This window comes from Balaenoptera acutorostrata, chromosome 17 (genome assembly GCF_949987535.1).
Source record: "Balaenoptera acutorostrata chromosome 17, mBalAcu1.1, whole genome shotgun sequence".
NCBI classification, from domain to species: domain Eukaryota; kingdom Metazoa; phylum Chordata; class Mammalia; order Artiodactyla; family Balaenopteridae; genus Balaenoptera; species Balaenoptera acutorostrata.
In genome coordinates this window covers 69,134,113-69,153,747 of record NC_080080.1, presented here as the reverse complement: position 1 = coordinate 69,153,747, position 19,635 = coordinate 69,134,113, and the positions used below count along the sequence as shown (strand labels likewise).

General features: G+C 41.1%; 1 protein-coding gene across 6 annotated transcripts in view; it reads left to right on the top strand.

Moving 5' to 3' along the window:
* PREX2 (phosphatidylinositol-3,4,5-trisphosphate dependent Rac exchange factor 2) overlaps window positions 1-19,635 on the top strand; it is a 279,824-nt gene that overhangs the window by 152,445 nt on the left and 107,744 nt on the right. For all 6 annotated transcript variants that reach the window (XM_057532388.1, XM_007185025.2, XM_057532389.1 and 3 more), the window contains 3 exons: window positions 10,187-10,406; window positions 10,951-11,158; window positions 17,840-18,019. In XM_057532388.1, coding sequence (XP_057388371.1) covers window positions 10,187-10,406; window positions 10,951-11,158; window positions 17,840-18,019 — 608 coding nt within the window. The remainder of the gene's footprint in view (window positions 1-10,186; window positions 10,407-10,950; window positions 11,159-17,839; window positions 18,020-19,635) is intronic.

Below are 19,635 nucleotides of genomic sequence, written 5' to 3'. Positions count from 1 at the left end.
TAAAAGCTCAATGTATGTATTGTACAAGTAATTATTATTTAAATTATTATTTTAATGTCAAATTTAATTCAATTCTTGATGTTTTTCATTACTTATTTATGTACCGCTTTATTGAAATAGTGATAACATTTATGTAACATTTTAGGGTTTTTTGAATGCCTTTACATCCTTTGCCTCATTTGATCTTTGCAAACTTGTAAGCTAGGCCATTATTCCACATTTTCCAAATATAATAACTGAGGCCTAAAGAATTAAATTACTTACTGGCAAGAATAGAGTTGGGATTTAAATCCAGGCCACCTAATTCTGAAATCAGATTTTTATTATTATTATTATTTTTCTTTTTTTTAGCTCGGTGCTAAAAAAAAAAAAATGAAATCAGATTTTTATTATTACACTATCGTTCTTCTTTCCCTGTTCTCTTGACAGAGGGAACAGAGCCCTTAATCAGAAAGTACATGGAACATCGGCTGTTGTAAATAGATTCATTGCCTCATTCATTTGACGTATTAATTGAGCACCTTTTGTGTGTGAAGCAGTGTTCTTGGTACCAGGAATACGGCAGCAAAGGAGAGAAGGTCTTTCCTCTCACGGTGCTTCTATTTGAGTGGGGGAGACAACAACGAAGTAAAGAAATCTCTACAAAGGGGGAAAATCAAATATAGGAGAGAGTTACGAGGAAAGCTACGGTGGGAAGTGCCAGGGTGGGAGCTCTAGGCTGGGTGGCTCTAGAGAAAGCCTCTCTGGGAAACTCATGTCTGAATGACAAGTAGAACTCTTCCTTTAAATGGGAGGAAGAAGCGTCCAGGTAGACAGAGCATCTGGTACAGAGGCCCCAAAGCAAAAAGAAGGTCAGGCTGTCAGGGGAAGAGTGACCAGTCAGTCATAAGTGCGGAGGCTTTGGCAGGGGCAGGTATGAGGTGCTGTGGAAGCTCTTTGTACCTTTCGGGACGTTGGAAGGAGTTTGGATTTTCTTCTTACATCGATGAGAAGCAGTTGGAAAATTTTAGATAGAAGGATGACTTCATCTAATTTAGGTTTTTGAAAGATCGTGCCGGTTCCTCTGTAGGAATGGATTGCAAGGGGCAAGAAGTGAGGCGTAGAGAGGGGTGGGAAGCGATTGCAATAGTCCAGGTGAGTGACGGTCATGGCTTGGACTCTGGGGAAGACAGAGGAGACAGAGAACATTTGGTGAACTCGAGGATATATTTTAGAGGTAGAATAAATAAAAATTGATCTCTAAGACATATCTTATAGTAGGTTTTAATTTTTTTTTTTTCTGTTTGTGTCAGTGGGAGGCTAGCTAATTATTTCCCTTAAAGTGAGGCTGGTTGCTTAAATTTGGATAGTCATACTAGGAAATATGATTTATCCCAGTGTTTATGAATATGAGTTAACTATCTATGTTTGGTATGGCAAATAAAAGATAAGTCAATATGTGTCCAGGTATGTCCATACAAAAATAGGGAAATGTGTGAACGAATACCCTAGGGATTTCAATTTGGTTGCCTCAGGTAGGGGAAGGGGAAGGGAGCTCACTGTGTTTTTCTTTAAGCATTTCCTATACTGTTAGGTTTGTTAAGTTGAATATGTATTGATGTCATAATTTTTTATAAGTCCATTTACATGAAGAAAAAATGATATTCAAGATCACTGCATAACTGTCACATCTGTTCACCTTCTTGCCATGATTGCTATTGACCTCTTTAAGTTTGAGAAAGATTCCATGAATATGTCTCATTGAAGCTGAAGAACGGAAGATTTTCTTTTTACTTCTCCTGTCTCTATGAGAGGTGACAATGCTTTGAAGTTAAATTTAAAAGCTCTAAAAAAATGCAAATTAGTAGTCCCCTTTTGAACACATTTTGAAAAGAGAGTCATTCTACTTCAGAGACGGATCTGTATAAAGTATGGTAGGGTTCAGGCAGATTCTGGTTGTCAAGCTTGTCACTTTTGCGTGTGTCATTTTTCTACCTTTTTTGGATTTTGTTCCTATTTTCTTCTCTCCATTCATTCAAACAGCAAAAGCAGTAGAAGCAGCTTAAAGAAATACACATAAGAAAAGGTAAAATATAGAAATAAAAAGAAAACATTAAGATGAGGGTATATTACATAGGGTATTGATTCAGCTGCTTTAAGAAGGACCAAGACAACAGAGGCTTAAACCAGATAGAAAGTTTATTTCTCACTCATGTGAAAGTCCAATCTGGTAGGAGTCCAGTGAGGTGGGGCTTGATGATCTTCTAGGGATCCTTCTGTATTTTTGTTTTCTCCCCTGGGATATTGCCCTCTTCCGCAAAGCCAAACTTGGTGCACCACCACCATGTCTAAATGAATGCCCCTTAGAAGGGGAAGGAGGAAGTGGAGAGTAAAGCGCTTCCTTTTGAGGGCAGGACCCAGAAGTTGTACACATCACTACTGTTCACATCCTGTTGTTTAGTGAAAGGGAGGCTGGGAAATGTAGTCTCAAACTAGGCATCTCAAACTAAAACTCAAGGAATTTTATTACTAAAAGAAAGAAGGAGAGGATGAATATTGGAAGAAAATGAGTAGGTAAATTTAGAGGTAAAGCTATATTAGAACAGATGGTATAGACCATCAGGGAAAAAGGGGCTATAGGTAAGCAGGTCCTAAGACTCTATTTACTTGCTAAAGTGGAATATTATATCTGGCCTTCAGCTTCCTGATGGCCAAAATGTAAAGGGAAACAGTCTGTTACTAATTTATCAGCATCCCTGTGACACATACATGTTTCTTAAGAGAAGCAAAGGTTTTCTTGGTCTAAGTTCTAAAGGAAATCTCTCACCCTGGATTTCAAAGAGGCAACACCAGGAATGTCAGGGCAGTGTCCATAAACATAGCCCTGCAAAAGAAGCATCAGTTTGCCTTATGTGGCAGATATTTTTAAGACACTCTTTAATGAAAGAGCATTGGTCAAAAACTCAAGTTCACAAAAGCAAGTTTGTTGCAGGATGGGGCAGGAGGACTGGGGAAATACTTACCAAATGCGTATCTTTTACGTGGGCAATAGGGGCTTAAGTCAGTTATTTGAAGAGGTCTGCCCTCCCCCACGTACAATCTACTTGGGAAGAAAGGTCAAAATACATGAAGTAATAATAATACTACTTAGCCTACTAAGCGGTGTCGCCATGAATGGTTGAACATGCTGGCTCTATATGCTGGTCCTCTGTGCCGTTATAGAGCACACAACAGTTTATAGCAGTCTATATCAGGCATTGCATGCTAGCTATATTTTACAGTTTGCCTGTGTTGTATAATCTTACCAACACAGTGATATGAGACATATTATCCCATTTCATCGATGAAGTGACTGAAGCGCAGAGGGATCAAGTAACTTTCCCAAAGGCACACAGCTGGGAGCGGCAGTGGAATTTGAACCTTGCTCCCTTTTATTCTAAAACTGGTTGTTGTTTGTTTACCTGTAGTTGATACTTTGCTATACAGCTGATGTGCTAAACAGTATGGTTCTGACTGCAAGGGCAGTAGCATTTCAGTAATGGAGAAATCATCTCGGAGTGAGTGGTCAGCAGATGCTAGCTGCTATCAACTGGAAAGATCTGTCAGAGTGAAAAGGAGGAGAGATGGCCCTCAAGTAAAGGGAGAGATCATAAATGAAGGCAAAGACTTAGAAATGAGACTGACCTGATTGATGAAGGGTTGATGTACTGCCCGGGCCAGAAAGGAGGATTTGAGTTGGATGCAGTTAAAAAGGAAACCTGACAAAATCTGATTTTTTCCAGTGATTTTTTTTTTTTAATTTTTATTTATTTTTGGCTGCGTTGGGTCTTCGTTGCTGCGTGAGGGCTTTCTCTAGTCGCGGCGAGCGGGAGCTCTTCTTTGTTGAGGTGCGTGGGCTTCTCATTGCGGTGGCTTCTCTTGTTGTGGAGCACAGGCTCTAGGCTCGTGGGCTTCAGTAGTTGTGGCTCGCGGGCTCTAGAGTGCAAGCTCGGTAGTTGTGGCGCACGAGCTTAATTGCTCCGTGGCACGTGGGATCTTCCTGGACCAGGGCTCGAACCCGTGTCCCCTGCATCGACAGGCGGATTCTTAACCACTGCGCCACCAGGGAAGCCCCTCCAGTGATGTTTTGAAGTGACATAATTATCAGATTTGTTTGTAAGGTGTCCAAGTCGAGGGTGACTTGGACTCGTGTAGAAGCATTGGGGACAGAGAGAAAATGATCAATTCAAGCTGTGTGTAGGAGGAAAATATATACCATCTATGATTAATTGGTTATGGTGATAATGAACGTGTTATTTCTTGGTTTCTAACAACAAAATGGTTTGCAATAAATGGAGAGGTGTATGTTTTGGGGGATTATAAGCAGAGTTTTTCCCCAAATGTCGGGGATTCTCAACAACATTATCCCGGGGAGTGAGAAGCATCCTGCATTTCCTCAGGAGTAACTGGGCACCTGGGAAGCTTTTAAAGCAGAGGTGGACAGGCTACCGGGCAGTGATTTGAGATGATAAAAACAATGTCACTGAAGTTTGGAAAGCTCTCATATGCACACTGTTGCTGTTTGAGCCTCCAAGTAGCCATGTGTACTGAATAATCTTATCAGCCTGCTTCTTTCTCAGGAAGTAAGAATTTGCTTCAAGTCACATCCCTGGCAGGTAGCCAACTAGGTATCAGTCCTATGGAGTGCCGTCTCACTTATTTTTATTTTTATTTTTAATTTAGAAATAAAGAGAAACTTGTAGTTAACCAGGACATGAGTGCTTTAAAAGCAGTCCTTTCATCATCCCTTCTTGACCATAAACCTGTTTAGAATCACTGGCTACCTTTCTCATGAAATAGAGAAACAAGGTTAGCAAGAAAACATTTCAAGGATCTTTTCTGTTTGAACAAAATGTCGATACCTAAGGTAACAGCCTGTCAGGTAAGGTCAGCTCCATCCATGTAACAGATGTATGTCAACAGAAACTATAGCATTTGTGAATATGTATTTTTAATTTCCACGTATTTACTTTTAAACTATTGTTAGCAACCTATTTGTCTCCCAGATGAAAGCTTCAAACAGCCCTCTTTGTGTAAAATAAAATGTATCCATAGAAACTAAAATCTCAAAGAGGCTGGCTTTCCCTTATTATTTTGACTCTAAAAGTTTTACGTGTTAAAAATAGAAACCAGTTGATATTTCTACAGTTTCCATAGCCAGGCTGCTGCAATCACATTTAAGTTTTTGGCCAGCATTACAGGCCACAGATGTTCAGACCTTACTGGGGACCTGAATGAACCCTAAGCTGGCATTTAATCTCTATGGGGCAGGAAGTGTGGGCAGTCGTTCCAGACATAAAAGTATGCACTGTTTGGGGGAACGTACTCACTCTCTGTTGTCCTGAGAACTTTAAAAAATTCTAGATTCATTCTCCTGTTTCCAAATAGTTCCATAATTGGCCTTATTTTTGGCACTGGGGATACTTCTTCCGTATAAATATTTAATGAGCTTTTAAGAGATAGTTCCTTTGTACGCAAAAATACTATCTGTAGGACTCTAAGTTTTACGTTGACTATTCTGAGTATCTTTAGTTATTAATGCCACATAATCCCCAAATGGATGTATGGATTGGGAAAACTGTGGGTAAAATCTCTCCCCATGTCCTCTTCCCCCGGTACAAACTTTTTATAGGTCCATGCCAGTGGGGTTTTACACTTCATTGAAATGGGAGACTGTCTGCAAAATAATAGCTTACCTTTGTATTTTTTTTTGACTTGTAGTCAAATGACTGTAATTGGATCTAAACTTGTTGTCATGCTCAGTAATTCATGAATTAACTACCAATGCATTGAAAACCTGAAATTCCTTTTCCAAGAATGACTTCTTCCTGTCAATACACAAATTTGCCTTAATATCTATATTAAAGATAAATATTTCCCTTGCCCGCCACACTCCTCTCCACCTCCTCTTCCACATCTTTGATCTCTGTCCTAAAAAGAGCTACCTACACCTGCTGTCCACATCTGCTGTCCATCCCTGCTGTCCACACCCGCTGTCCACACCCACTGTCCACACCCGCTGTCCACACCCGCTGTCCACACCTGCTGTCCATACCCGCTGTCCACACTCGCTGTCCACACCTGCTGTCCACACCTGCTGTCCATACCCGCTGTCCACACTCGCTGTCCACACCTGCTGTCCACACCTGCTGTCTCACTCACCTTTCGTTCTCAGCTCACTGCAGGTGGGCTCTGGTTCCCTCCATGTAACTGAACTGGCCCTTTCTAAGGTCACTGGTGACCTATATTTTGCCAAAGCTTATTCACTGTGGTCATTGTAGTCCTTGTTTTAGTAGCATCTGACGCAGTTGAGCTTGTACCTTTCTTAAGCAGTTTTCTGTGACATGACCTATCCTGGTTTTGTCCTTTCTTCGTGGCCCATTCATAGTCTCCTATGCTGATTCCGCCTTTTTCACCAACCTCTCATGTGGCAAAGTCCCACTTTGACTTTGACTTACTGTGTTTATTGTTTGCCTCTCCCCTCATTAGAATGTAACCACCCAGAAGGCAGGAATCTTTGTTCGTTCACTGTTTCCCAATGTGCCTAGAACCATGCCTGGTTTAGAGCACCCTGGATAGGTCATTGTTGGATGAATGAATGAAGCTGGTAATAAGCTTGGTCCACAATAGGTCTAAAGCATTTCCCATCCCAACTCATTCCCACCACCCCCATCCCATACCCTGTACGTTTCTTTATTGCAAAACTGCAGTTTTTTATTTATGGAAAAGAACTTTTGTCTTTCCTTGTGAGCTTCTCCAAAGCAGATGAGTGAGCTCAGTGTTTCATTTGATGTTGCTAAAGAAGATGACAGGTCCACACTTCCAGGGCCCTTTACTACCGTATGGCATGATCAGAGCATTGTCACGTGCCCACCACGGTCAGTACAAGAACTCCGCCTTCCGCATTTTAGGTCTGCGTTTCAGAAAGAGCTCACCATTAAATAGCAGGGCATGCTGTCTGCCAGCACATTTTGATCTTCAAAATATATCCACATTTCCAGGACCCATGATTATGGGCCCCCCTCGCCCCCTCCCCCTTTCCTAGGGATACCCCAGGATGGAAGACAGCACTGCTTTCATAAGGCTCTTCCTTCTCCAAGAGAGGCTCTTATCAAAGAAGTTTCCACTTACTCTTTGAAAGAAACTAGGCACATTCAGACATGTGGCTATGCACCATTCTGAGTGCATGGGGAGAGGGCATAGAAGACATTTGTATTGAGATAGATGTCGGAAAGCTGCAGGAACTGGGTCCCACTGAAAAGGGAATCTTCCCCCTCCTCTGCCTGATCACTCTAGAGATACTTCATTACATCACCCTGTTCACTTCCTTCTCAGCACTTACCAAAATTTCTAATTATCTGGCTATCGTATTTATTGTATAATTGTTACATATGTACATACACATATACAGTTGTATATATGCTTATACATATATGTTACATATAATTGTAATAGTATAATTGTTATATATAAGGGTGATATAATATTGTTTTTACCTGTGTCCCCTACTAGACGGTGCATTCTATGAGGGCAAGAGCTGGGTCTCCAGCATAGCACAGGATCCAGAATAGATGCTTCTTTTATATTTTTGAATGAATGAATAATTGGTTAAAATGAAAGAAAGCAAGAGAAGGGTAACTGCCTATTACCATGGATGCTGTGACATAATAAAATCGATCTCCGTGTCTTTGTGCCGTGGGAGCCTTCTCTGAGATTTTTATCCTGCAACTACAGTGGAAAAGAACTGCTGAGTGAAAGTTTTCATCTGGCCTTAAATTCTAGGTCTTTCCGAGATAAGTCTCCAGGTCACGGTTGCTTTATTAATAAAGAGAAAGTGATAATTCAGGAATTCTCTAAATGCCTTCCTGTCTCTCAGTGTTTAGCCTATTTTCACTATGTATCATTATCAAATGTGTTAGTAATTTTGTTAATAGATTCCTGCATTTCAGTCCAGTTCTATTTAGAGTCCTACGATGTGCTAGCCCTTTGCTGAGATACATAGCTTCTGACATGAGATTTGAAAACACAGTTTAATATACTTGTAAGATAGTTCATATCCTAATGGTGAGCTTATAAGATGTGATTTTTGATATCACATCTTTATTCTTGAATTTAACCTAGAAAAGTTACATAGTAACCGGTAGTAGTCTTAATTTTTATTCTCTTCAATGTCCAGATTACTACTCTACTAGTGGAATAAATAGATAGGATCTGGTTATAGTTTCCAAGGAAGAAGAGAGCATAGATATTATTTAATCCACATTCCATATTTTACTAGAAATGACAAAGAGACAGGGACTTGCCCAGCATCACATCAGTTATGGGGACGACATAACTAAAACACAGGGAGCTGGTGGCTCTCAGTCCTTTGTTTTTGTTTTTTTTTTTATAAATTTATTTATTTATTTATATTTTATTTTTGGCTGTGTTGGGTCTTTGTTTCTGTGCGAGGGTTTTCTCCAGTTGCAGCGAGCGGGGGCCGCTCTTCATCGCAGTGCGCGGGCCTCTCACCGTCACGGCCTCTCTTGTTGCGGAGCACAGGCTCCAGACGCGCAGGCTCAGTAGCTGTGGCTCACAGGCTTAGTCGCTCCACGGCATGTGGGATCTTCCCAGACCAGGGCTCGAACCCGTGTCCCCTGCATTGGCAGGCAGATTCTCAACCACTGCGCCACCAGGGAAGCACCTCAGTCCTTTGTTTTTGAAACTACAATCCACTTCAATTCTATGAGATGCTTGTGTGTGATGCACAAGACAGATGTAAGCATCACTCTCATGGAGTTTACCATCTGCTAAGGGAGAGAGAAATAAGAAAATTATTCATGGGACTTCCCTAGTGGTGCAGTGGCTAAGAATCCGCCTGCCAATGGTAGGGGACACAGGTTCAAGGCCTCGTCTGGGAAGATCCCACATGCTGCGGAGCAACTAAGCCTGTGTGCCACAACTACTGAGCCTGTGCTCTAGAGTCCGTGAGCCACAACTACTGAAGCCTGTGCGCCTAGAGCCTGTGCTCCACAACAAGAGAAGCCCTGGCAATGAGAAGCCCGCGCACCGCAACGAAGGGTAGCCCCTGCTCGTCGCAACTAGAGAAAGACCCAACGCAGCCAAAAATAAATAAATAAAATAAAATAAATAAATAAAAAGAAAATTATTCATAATTGTAAGGAGGATTACAGGGTGCTGTAACCTAGCACCTAAACAGGAAAACTGAACCTAGACTAGGGCTCAAGGAAGGCCCCTTGATGATTTCATAGAACTTGAAAATGCATAGGAGTAAGTTTGGAAACGAGGGAAGAACATTTCAGGCACACTGAACAGCCTGTACAGAGACCTCGAATGAGTAGATGGTATGTGAGAGGAACTGAGTGAAAGCCAGGAGGAGCACAGGGAGCAAGGGGAAGAGAGCTTGAGGTAAATAAACCGGGTGTGGATTGGACTCTGGGAGGCTGTATAGACCATCGCAAGTGTAGACCATGGATTTGGATGGCAAGGTTTTAAGTAGGGGAGTGGCTGTCCGGGCAAGTTGTGTAACTTCCTTGAGCATCACTCTTCTTGATGGCACAGAAGCAGAGTCCACGCCAGTCTTCAGGCTGCCCCTGACCCAAAGCTCAGCGGTGATTAGCAGGAGGCCCGGGTGGGAAGGAAAGTCTGTTCTGCCTGTTGTCCTGCCATTCGGGGTCCCCACCACCAAGCTTTGCTGTCTAACCTGTTCACAGACTCGGGTCTGGGTCAGCTTTCTGACAATGTTTGGAATAATCCATCTTCTTCCATCCTTGACCTGACAGCTACCCTATTCTGCCACCTTGCACCTTCTGCTAGCTTGGTGTCCTAGGACGCTGATTCAGTTTCTCTCTCTGACTCTCAGCTGCGGGGAACCTGTGGATGTGAGTCCTAGTAAGTGGTGTTGATCACTTGAATTCATCCCTTTTAGCGCTTAACTTGCAATCAGTGTTTCAAAAGAATCCTTTGCATTTGCTGCCTATATTGCTTTGCTTTTCTAAGAATGTGTGGATTTTAAAATAATGACTTAATTTCTAACAGCTTGTCATTTATTTCACCCGTTGCAGTTGACATGTTTTAATTTTCTTTTGATTTTGCTATGGATGACAGGAGTGAAATGTTTGAATTATCACTGCATTCAACTGCTTTTTCTTTCATCTTTCATCTACAGTTTTCTCGTGTACTGAAGAATAGAGCCTGGCCCACCTTTAAACAGGCCAAATCTAAAATCTCCCCACTGCACAGCAGTGATTTCTGCCCCACCAACTGCCATGTCAATGTGATGGAAGTTTCTTATCCCAAAACATCAACGTACCTGGGGAGTGCATTTGGTGTTCAGTTGGATAGCAGGAAGCATAATTCTCATGATAAAGAAAATAAATCGGAACAAGGTATGTTAGCTTTTTCAACTTTATCAAATTATGACATGTAACTTAGGCAATTATACCTATTCCTGCATCCCTGAAATTAGCATGTCAGCAAGTCTGAAATTTTATAAAGAAAGGATTCCTCACGCTAATCATTTGGATAATTATGCATAAGTGTTTGTAGAATGAAAATGGAGTTACACATTTTCATTAGTTTTCCTCTAAGAAGAATGATTGTTTTTGTCTTCCTTACATGCCTGATAGGCACAGCTCATGTTGCTGTGAAATCACTCATCTGAGATGGCCCTGTAACTATGAGAAAAATAGTGGAGGAGCACCTGCAAGGGATGCAGAGTACCATCCCATGCCATCCCAGTGGGACGTGGAATCGAACTGTATTCCTCGTTTTTAATCACAACTCCCTATAAGCTTTAATTCCTGAATTAAATGCAACATTAGATTGGCATTTTATCTTTTGTAAGCTTGGACGTCTAAAATGAATGGCTCTGGATTGCTACTGTAAGTTCAAGGTAATAACTGTTGCTATGGAATGGTTTCAACTCCTCAGGAAAACTAAGCCCTATGGTGTACATTCAACATACGATTACAACCATGGCGGCCCCTTCAGGTCTGTCTCTGGGGCAGCAAGATGGGCACGGTCTCCGGTATTTGTTGAAAGAAGACGACTTAGAAACCCAAGATATCTATCAGAAACTGCTGGGCAAACTTCAGACTGCACTGAAGGAGGTGGAGATGTGTGTTTGTCAAACAGATGAGTAAGCATTTTATTTACTGTACTTTTAAATGTACCTAATACAATAGCTGTAGGAAATGGCACTCCTGAATACCCATTATTCTTTTTACTGTTTGAAAATGTAGGAATTTTTGCTGAGCGTATAGATCCTCTTCATGCCAACACCTTAAAAATGAGAAAACATGGCAATTCTGTAGATCTGTATTTTAAGGAAGCATTTAATACCAGGGAAGAGAACAACAAGGTTCTTTCATATAGAAAACGCTAAGTTTCAGTGTGCAAATGTTAAATTGAACAATATGATTGAAAGAGTACAAACTGCATATAGGGATTTCCTTGTGTACCTTTTACAGACCAGAGCACAGCATTTGGTGGATAGGCACTCAACAGATGTTTATGAAAAAATGTAAAGCATACCGAATCCTTAACATACTTGTTAAATGAGTAAAAGCAAAAGTATGTGACCCTAGGAGCAATGACCAACACCCTTTCTTCTCTTCTGATTGAATTAATGTTTTACGGAAGTACCCAAATCGCTGTGCCAGTAATTTGGAATCTTTTTTCAAGAACAGAGAAGAGGAAGGAGTTGAATAAAATTTTTCCAGAGGTCAACTCTGATTCTTATTCAAGAATTTGAAGGTTGGAGAATTGCCTGAACTCTGTAGGATGGTTTGCTACATCATAGAGTGTGATTATGCTTCACATCTAGTCAGGGCAGAATGGGATTTGGGGTAGCTCAGTTTCTCATGTATAGAAGAGGGTGAATAATCATAACAAATTATCTATTTGTGGTGAAAAATATAAAAATTAATATGAAAAGCAATCAGCCTAGGGCTTGACATGCTTGCTTATCATTCAGGGGATTGAAATTGTTGAATATATCATAGTGGGAAAAATCTGAAAATGGTATAAGGACCATTTTCCTCTTTTTAATGTACTCCCTTTATGAAGTTGCAGATTTAGATGGCTGTCAAATGTGTATTATTTAGTTCACACACACATCATCCCTACTTCCATGGATAATTCACATTTCACATAAAATATTTAGAACTTATTCTAAGGCTTTGTTGTAATTACACATTACAATAATGAAATTTTAATTGACATGATCTCTTACTTTATACATCTTTGAAATTTAGAGATCAAAATTACCATATTAGTGCACCATATTTCTAAGATTATCTTTAAGTAGTTACTATTTACTGTGCTACTGCTTTCTGACATTTTTATGAGTTAATTTAGAATTGAAATTCTGTTTTCCTTTGTCTAATACACTAGTTTTTAAAAATTACTTATAACACTTGGTGTATTATATTGGGACCACCCCATTCATAGACAAATTAAACAGTTTGAGGTTTACTGAGGGAACAGGTGGTTATTTTTAAACAAATGCATGATATTTGGAATTGTTTTAGAATGACCTTGTGACAGAGAAGTTAATATTTTAGGACATTATATTTTGCTTTATTTAATAAATTGATTTTATCATATATGTTATATTGTATTTTAGAAACCAGTCTCTTTTTTCCCCTGAAGTATTCAGAAGGTTCAAGAGGAAGACTCTTTATTAATAAGGCAATGGATAGTAGCATTGAATCATGTATCCTAGATCTCAGAGGGATTCTAGGAGAGCATCTGGACCAATCCCATGCTTCCAGTTAAACCAAGAGTTATTATTCCTCCTTTTCAGATGAGTCCTTTGTCAATGGCAGGATTATTGATGTGCGTGAGTGAACACTGCCTTGGAGACTGGCTCTCTAATGCATTGACTACCCAGCACTTCCTGGCAATGGTCCAGAGTTTGTCTCTGTTAATTTATTGACTTTTTTTTTTTACGTTCAGCTAATGTAGATATATTTTCAAGGAAATAGTTAGAGCCAAGGGGCTCCCTTTACTTGGTTTAAAATGCTTTATATTTAAAGCACTAATTTCAGAAAGAGGGTTAAGCTGTTTTTATTAACCAAAGCTAGTTAAAAGGATTACCTATTTTTACTTGTGATTTCCCCACTCTGTTATTCGAAAAGTCTTTACCAGCTGTGCTTGTTTATTAGGAAAGTGACATGAAATGAGCCAATGATTTGAGAAACTTCCTTGGTCTTCTCTGTGTGCACCATATAATTTAATTCTAAATCTAAATATGTTCCACCATAATTCAGTGTGTAACGTAATCACTTTAAAACAGTGCAATTGTCCAAGTGTCTGGATGCCCATTGCCCCGTTCAGAAGCACTGCAGTGCAGTGGAGCTTGACAAATTATTTAAAAAGCTAGTTACTAAACAGTTTTCTCACCATGTAGAAATTATTCTTGGTCCAACATAGATGCCTCTGCAGAGTGGAGAAGCAGATCTCGGCCGCTGTGCCGAGTTTTAAGAGAATTGCCTCACAATATCTCCCTGCTAGCCTTTCTAGGAGTCATTCATTCCTGTGAAAGGTCCTGGTGCTGAGCCTAATTGTGAAGTCTGGTTTTCCTGTCACTTGGGAACACATCCTTTGACACACAGGCATTCCCCTAAATCCTCCTACCTTGTTCAGATCCAAAGATAGAACTAGAGACAGATGTGCTGTGTAGTAACAGGAAGTAAGGCGATGTTATGAATTTCATCAAGATTTTGTGATTCCTGTTTCATTTCAGGAAGCTAGGTACTTTAGCCCTTTAATGGGTGATTTTCTGGTTAATGACGCTCGGATGTTAGATATAAGTAAAGGGAAAAAATAATTCGTGGAGAGTCCAGAACCTTTGACAGGGTTTTAAAATTCAGCGTTTGTGTATTCTCACAGAGAGGAAATGAATAAAGAGTATTGGGGGCTAGTAAGGCAGGAAATTTGAGAATAGACTTCATTTTGCAGGTGCCACATGTCCCAGGATTGAGTGACAACCAAAACACATTGTAGGACAGTTCGTGAGCTGGGGGGTTACAGATAGGAACGGTAGGGCTGGTGGTGGAATTATCATTGAGGTTTTCCCAAGCATTTTTCTGGTAAATGTAGAGAAGTGGGCACAGTTTCATAAAAAGTAGCATGTATTATAGGGGCTCATGTGCCGGGCACAGTTATATGATTATATGCACTGATTTCTTTCATTCTCACAATCCATCTGTGAGTTGGGTTATGAAACCCTGGGCTGTCTCACAGACGCCTCAAACTTAAATTTGTTTCTGAAATTGACATCTACTTTGACCTCATACTCAAATCTGCTTTGCCCCCTCCCCCATCAAGGTTGTCCCCCTTCTTAGTAAAGTATTCTCCATCTCTTCAGTTTATGAAGCCAGAATCTAGGTAGCATCTGTGATTCTTCTCTTTCCTTTCCCTTCACCTCCAGTACCTTATCAAGTCCTGCCGGTCATACCTCAGAATGTGTCCACCCCATCACCTGAGACTGGGTCACCATAGTCTCCTCCCTAGTACCCACTGTAGAATTTTCCAGCTGTGCCTCTCCATCTAGTACATTCTACGTTCAGCAGGTGCCAGAGGGATCTGTACAGGTAAATGGTGCTAGTCCCCTGCGTAAAGCCGTTTACTGGCACTGCAGTGCAACTAGAATAATGGGAGCTGCGTTATCGTGGCCTGCACATTTCTACACGATTTGCCCCCGTCCGCCTCTCCAAACCCATTTCTCTGAGCTCCTCTTGCATTATTAGCCTCTTTCTGATCCCGGAACGTGACGCACCCCTGCCTGGTCAGGCCTGCTCCTGAGGCCGGCGTGGCTGGCCTTCTAGGCACTCAGGTGTCAGGCTGGTGGCCGGTCTGTGGAGAGACGGTACCAGCTTCCCCGGGACCCAGTCCATCCCCTGAGTCCCGGTCACTCGTGTCTTCCTGCTCTGGACATCCTGCTTCCTCTGCAACTGGTTTTTACCCCTTTCACTGTTATGTTCACCAAAACACTAAAGCCTCTCAGACTTGAGACAGCGAAGTTTCTTTCTTGCTCACTTTCCATGCCCACTGGGTCCTGGGGTCTCTGCTCCACGTTGACCTCACTCAGGTCTAGGCTGGCCAAGCCGCATCAGCTGGAACGCCTCTGACGGTCACAGCAGGGAGGGAATGAGGCAGAGAGCACGGTTGCATGAAGACGTCCACCCAGGAGGGACCCGTGTCACCTCCACTCACACTGCATTGGCGAAAGCAAGGCCCGTGGCCATTCCTACCCTCCCAGGGAGAGGGGAGCCAGCCAGTCATGAGTCCCGGAGAACTGGGATGTGGTGGGCGGCACTCATGACCACCTTCGCCCTCCAGAGTGGGTGAGCGATATGCAGGGAGGGGTGTTCTGCTTAGTTTGCACAGTATATGAGTGTGTCTCACTCAGCCCATCTCTAAGATGAGAATAACAATGATAATACTGATAATAATAACGAGGATTCCCACTTCATAAGGTGGTTTGAGGGACTGAATGAATTAATACCTGTTAGGTACTTAGCATAGTGACTGGCATAAGAGCTCAACAAATGTTAGCTGTGCTGAAGAGGATGATGATGATATTTAAATCTCAGTTAAATAGAAAACCACAGGTAGACGCAATCCACCATATACAGAAATCTTTATTCATCAAGGGCATTTGGCGGAGATTGACCGGAAATGGTGCTCAGCTCAGGATGTTAATTCAGAATCAACAGACCTACACACTATCAGAGGGAGCTTAACACTGTATACGGGCAAAGGTAAAGGAAAATATTTCTGCGAGCACAAATATTAAGCTTTATGCTCTATTATTACTTTTAAAAATCGAGAAATTTTATGCAAAAACGTGGTGTCAGAAACATTGTTTTTCTATCATTTGTTTGTTAGCCTAACACTTGTTCCCACAGGGTCAGTGCAAGCATGACTGCAGCTGTTTAAAATGAAAACCAAATATGTGAACACAATTCGTAGAGCTCTGAAAAAAATGTTTATGCTGAGCCCCCATGACTCCTAATTTAAAAGGTCCATAGAGCACAGAGGGCGCCTTGCAGAATGAGAACTCCTGCATCTCTTTCCTCTTTGGTAGTCAAGAGTTCATCTGTCTGTGCAGCGTGCAGCTTGGGTAATTGGTGTTAATCTAATGCTTTAATCTTTTGGATGGAGGGAGTGAAGAAATACACAGTCTGTCTTATGAGACATAAACATATCTTTCCAAATAGAAAAAGTGTGTTTAAAATAATTCATAGCTTTGCAGGGCCCTGAGTAATCTAGCAGAACTCCCTGATTTTCCCAGGTGTCTAAAAACTATAAACTGCCAAAATATTATTCAGATATCTCACAGTGAGACCTTACCTGATGACACTATTTGAAGTTGCAGCCCTGGCTTCATTCCCTTTTTAAAAAGTTTTCTCCTTCCCATTTGTCACCATGTGATACACTATACAGCTTATCTGGTCGTTGTTTGTTTCCTCCCAGTAGAATTTAAGCGCCAAGAGGGCACGGACTTTTGTTTGTTTTGTAAACTGCTGCACACACAGCACCAAGGGCAATGCATGGTCCGATAAATGTGTTTAATTAATTCATTAGTGAAATGACTTAACAAATATTTACTCTGCACAGCATTGGGTTTGACATGATGGGATATAAATAAGAGGTAGAAGATCTTTTCATGGTCTTGAAATAAAATAAACATGACATGGCTATGGAAAAATGAGTGTCAAGATATGTGCGTATGTGCTGTTGACTAGAACAGCATGTCATTGGTATTTGGTAAATAAAGGAGAAGATGATTGTGGGCTGGAGAAACCATGCCCGGGCCCTTTGTTCAGTTATGGTTTAATTTGTTTTGCAAATTCTATAACACATTGTTTGATAATAAAGACTGATTCCATTTTTGTGTCATTTTGAGTTAGTTCTGTAAGAAACAATTTACAGCCAAACATTCAAGTCTAGCCTGGTGGAATCAGCGCTGCTGAGAGTCTGCATCAAGTTTTATGCCGATTCAGAGTCTGAAAGTGTACTTTAGCCTTGAGCCCAGTGGGAGAGCTTTGCGTTTGGGCAGATTCACGATGTTTCCTGGTGACTGGGTTGTGGATGGTATTGGGGTGGCCCCACTACCTACTGTCCTCACCTGTGTGTGACGCTGTTTAGCGTCTTAGGTTCGGGACGGGCAGGACTCCTGTTTGCATGAGTGTGAGGACGGTTTGTCCACACGATATTCTCCCTGACAAATAGAGAAAGCCTGGGGGAAACCCAAGGCAGGCGGAGGGGGATAATGGGATTTTAACATCTGTAGGTAAGCCAGTGAGGAGGTTTAAACCCATTTAGTGTTTATTTTAATATTTGGATATTAAAATAAATATCCACTTTAAAGTTTCTCAGGTATTTTCACGTGGTGGTGACGATGGCTGGAGCGAGGTGATGCCCGTTGAGTACCAGCAATATGTTCTGTGCATTTCATTCTCCCAGCAGTCCTGTGGGTAGCTATTCTTATTATCCACATTTCATAGATGTCAAAGAGAACCATCCCGGTTTTGCCAGGAGAGCACAGCTGGTCCATGGCAGAACGTGGATTTGAACACAGCTTTCTCATCAAAACTGTGTGCTGTTTCCATTACTTATTCTGAGAGGAAAGAGTGAACTTTGCATGACAGGCTTTTTATGCAACAGGGTATTAATTTCAGGTGACACCTAGAAGAAGCTCTAGAAATATCTGTAAGCCTATCATATTCAGTGAGCAAGGTAGTTATCTGTAGCCGCCGGTGTGAAAATGTGCACTTATTCTTTTTTTTTTTTTTATATCCCACTGCAGCCTTCTGTCTTCAATAACATATTCTCCTAAATTAGAACGTAAGACATCAGAGTCCATAGTCCCAACAGACAGTGACAACGAGAAGGGAGAGAGAAACAGCAAACGCGTCTGTTTTAACGTGGCAGGCGATGAGCAGGAAGATTCAGGTCACGACACCATCAGCAACAGAGACTCTTACAGGTAATTCATTCATTCCTGAAACTCATCTCATCGACCAAGTCAAATGGGATTCTGTATTTTCCACATAGGTCTTGAAAAAATTTTTGACTGTTGTTTTTTTTATTATTCCCACAAAATAACCGCTGGCTGTTACCAACCTCAGACAAAGCATAGTGAGACATCACTGTCTTGCAAATTCTTCCCTTTTATAATCTGAGTAATTTGGAAAAAACATTTTTTCTCCAACCGAGTGGACCTAATTTAGGAGATTTGTTATTCTCTTATGGATTGTGTAACACGTATGGCAAATAAACAAGTTGTGCCTATATTAACAGGTTTTTTTTTTTGAATATCTGTTTCTGATTATTAGACTATTGGGTAGTGAATAGGAGTTCTTTTTGTTTTGTTTTTCCTCCTTCCTATATTCTGTGATTCAAGCTAATTGAACTAGTTTCATGTGCTCACCTCTGTGACAAGCTTTGTGCATTTTTTCTTCCCTTGCATGCCTTCTGTACAATTTTGATAGGACTGCTGTAACAAAGTACCAAGAACCAGGTGGCTTGAACAACAGAAATTTATTTATTATCCTACAGTTCTAGGGCTGGAAGTCTGAAATCCAGGTGTCAGCAGGGTTGGGTTCTTTCTGAGGGCTGGGAAGGAAGGCTCAATCTCTTGGTTGCAGATGGCTGTCTTCTCCCTCTGTCTCTTCACATCCTTTTCCTTCCAAGCCTGTCTCAGTGTCCATGTTTCCTCTTTCTTATAAGGACACCAGTCATACTGGATTAGGGCCCCCACTAGTGACCTCATTTTAACTTGATTACCTCTGTCAAGACCCTCTCTCCAAATGAGATCACAGTCTGGAATACTGAGTGTTGGACTTCACCATATGAATTTAGGGGCGGGGGAGGGAGAGATACAATTCAACCCATAACACCTTCCCTCCAAACTCTGTCGAGTCCTCTTCTTACCAGACTCTCAAATGATGGCTCTTCCAATGAACTTCCTTAGTTGAAAGTGCTTTTTCTCCTTTGAATCCTTGTGTCACCTGGAACCTCATTGAGACCTGTGGCAACCTGCCACGTATGCTGAGTGTCCGGCTTCAGAACCTCCCGTTTTATTTACATTAACTGAAGACAAAAACTCTCTTACTCTTATTTATTATACAGTGTTTTACAATGAAAAGATATTTAGTAATTATCGTTAAATCGAAGTTGTTTCATCAGAGATGTTTAGCACAAACTAATAGCTAACATTAAAAACATATTCTTACCAGACACAAGGGGAAGCAGGATGATTTCACGGAATTCCTCCCACAACCCTCTGTGGCAGGTTCTGATATTAACTGCATTTTACATCTAAGGAAGCTGAGGCCCGCAGGAGTTACATAATTTACCTAGGAAATCAGGTGGCCTGGCTCTCAGTTTATTAACCACTCTACTATTCCAATTTCTATGTGAAAAGGATTTTAATGAATACGTGAGTTAATTATTCCTAGAAATTTAATGATATATAAAACAAATTAACCACTTTTACCGTTTCACTTACTTTTAGCTTCTAAGGAGACCAGTATGCTCTTTAATAAGAACCTGTGGTTTCTCTCCAGTGGGAAATGACAGATCTAAAAATACTTTCTTCCC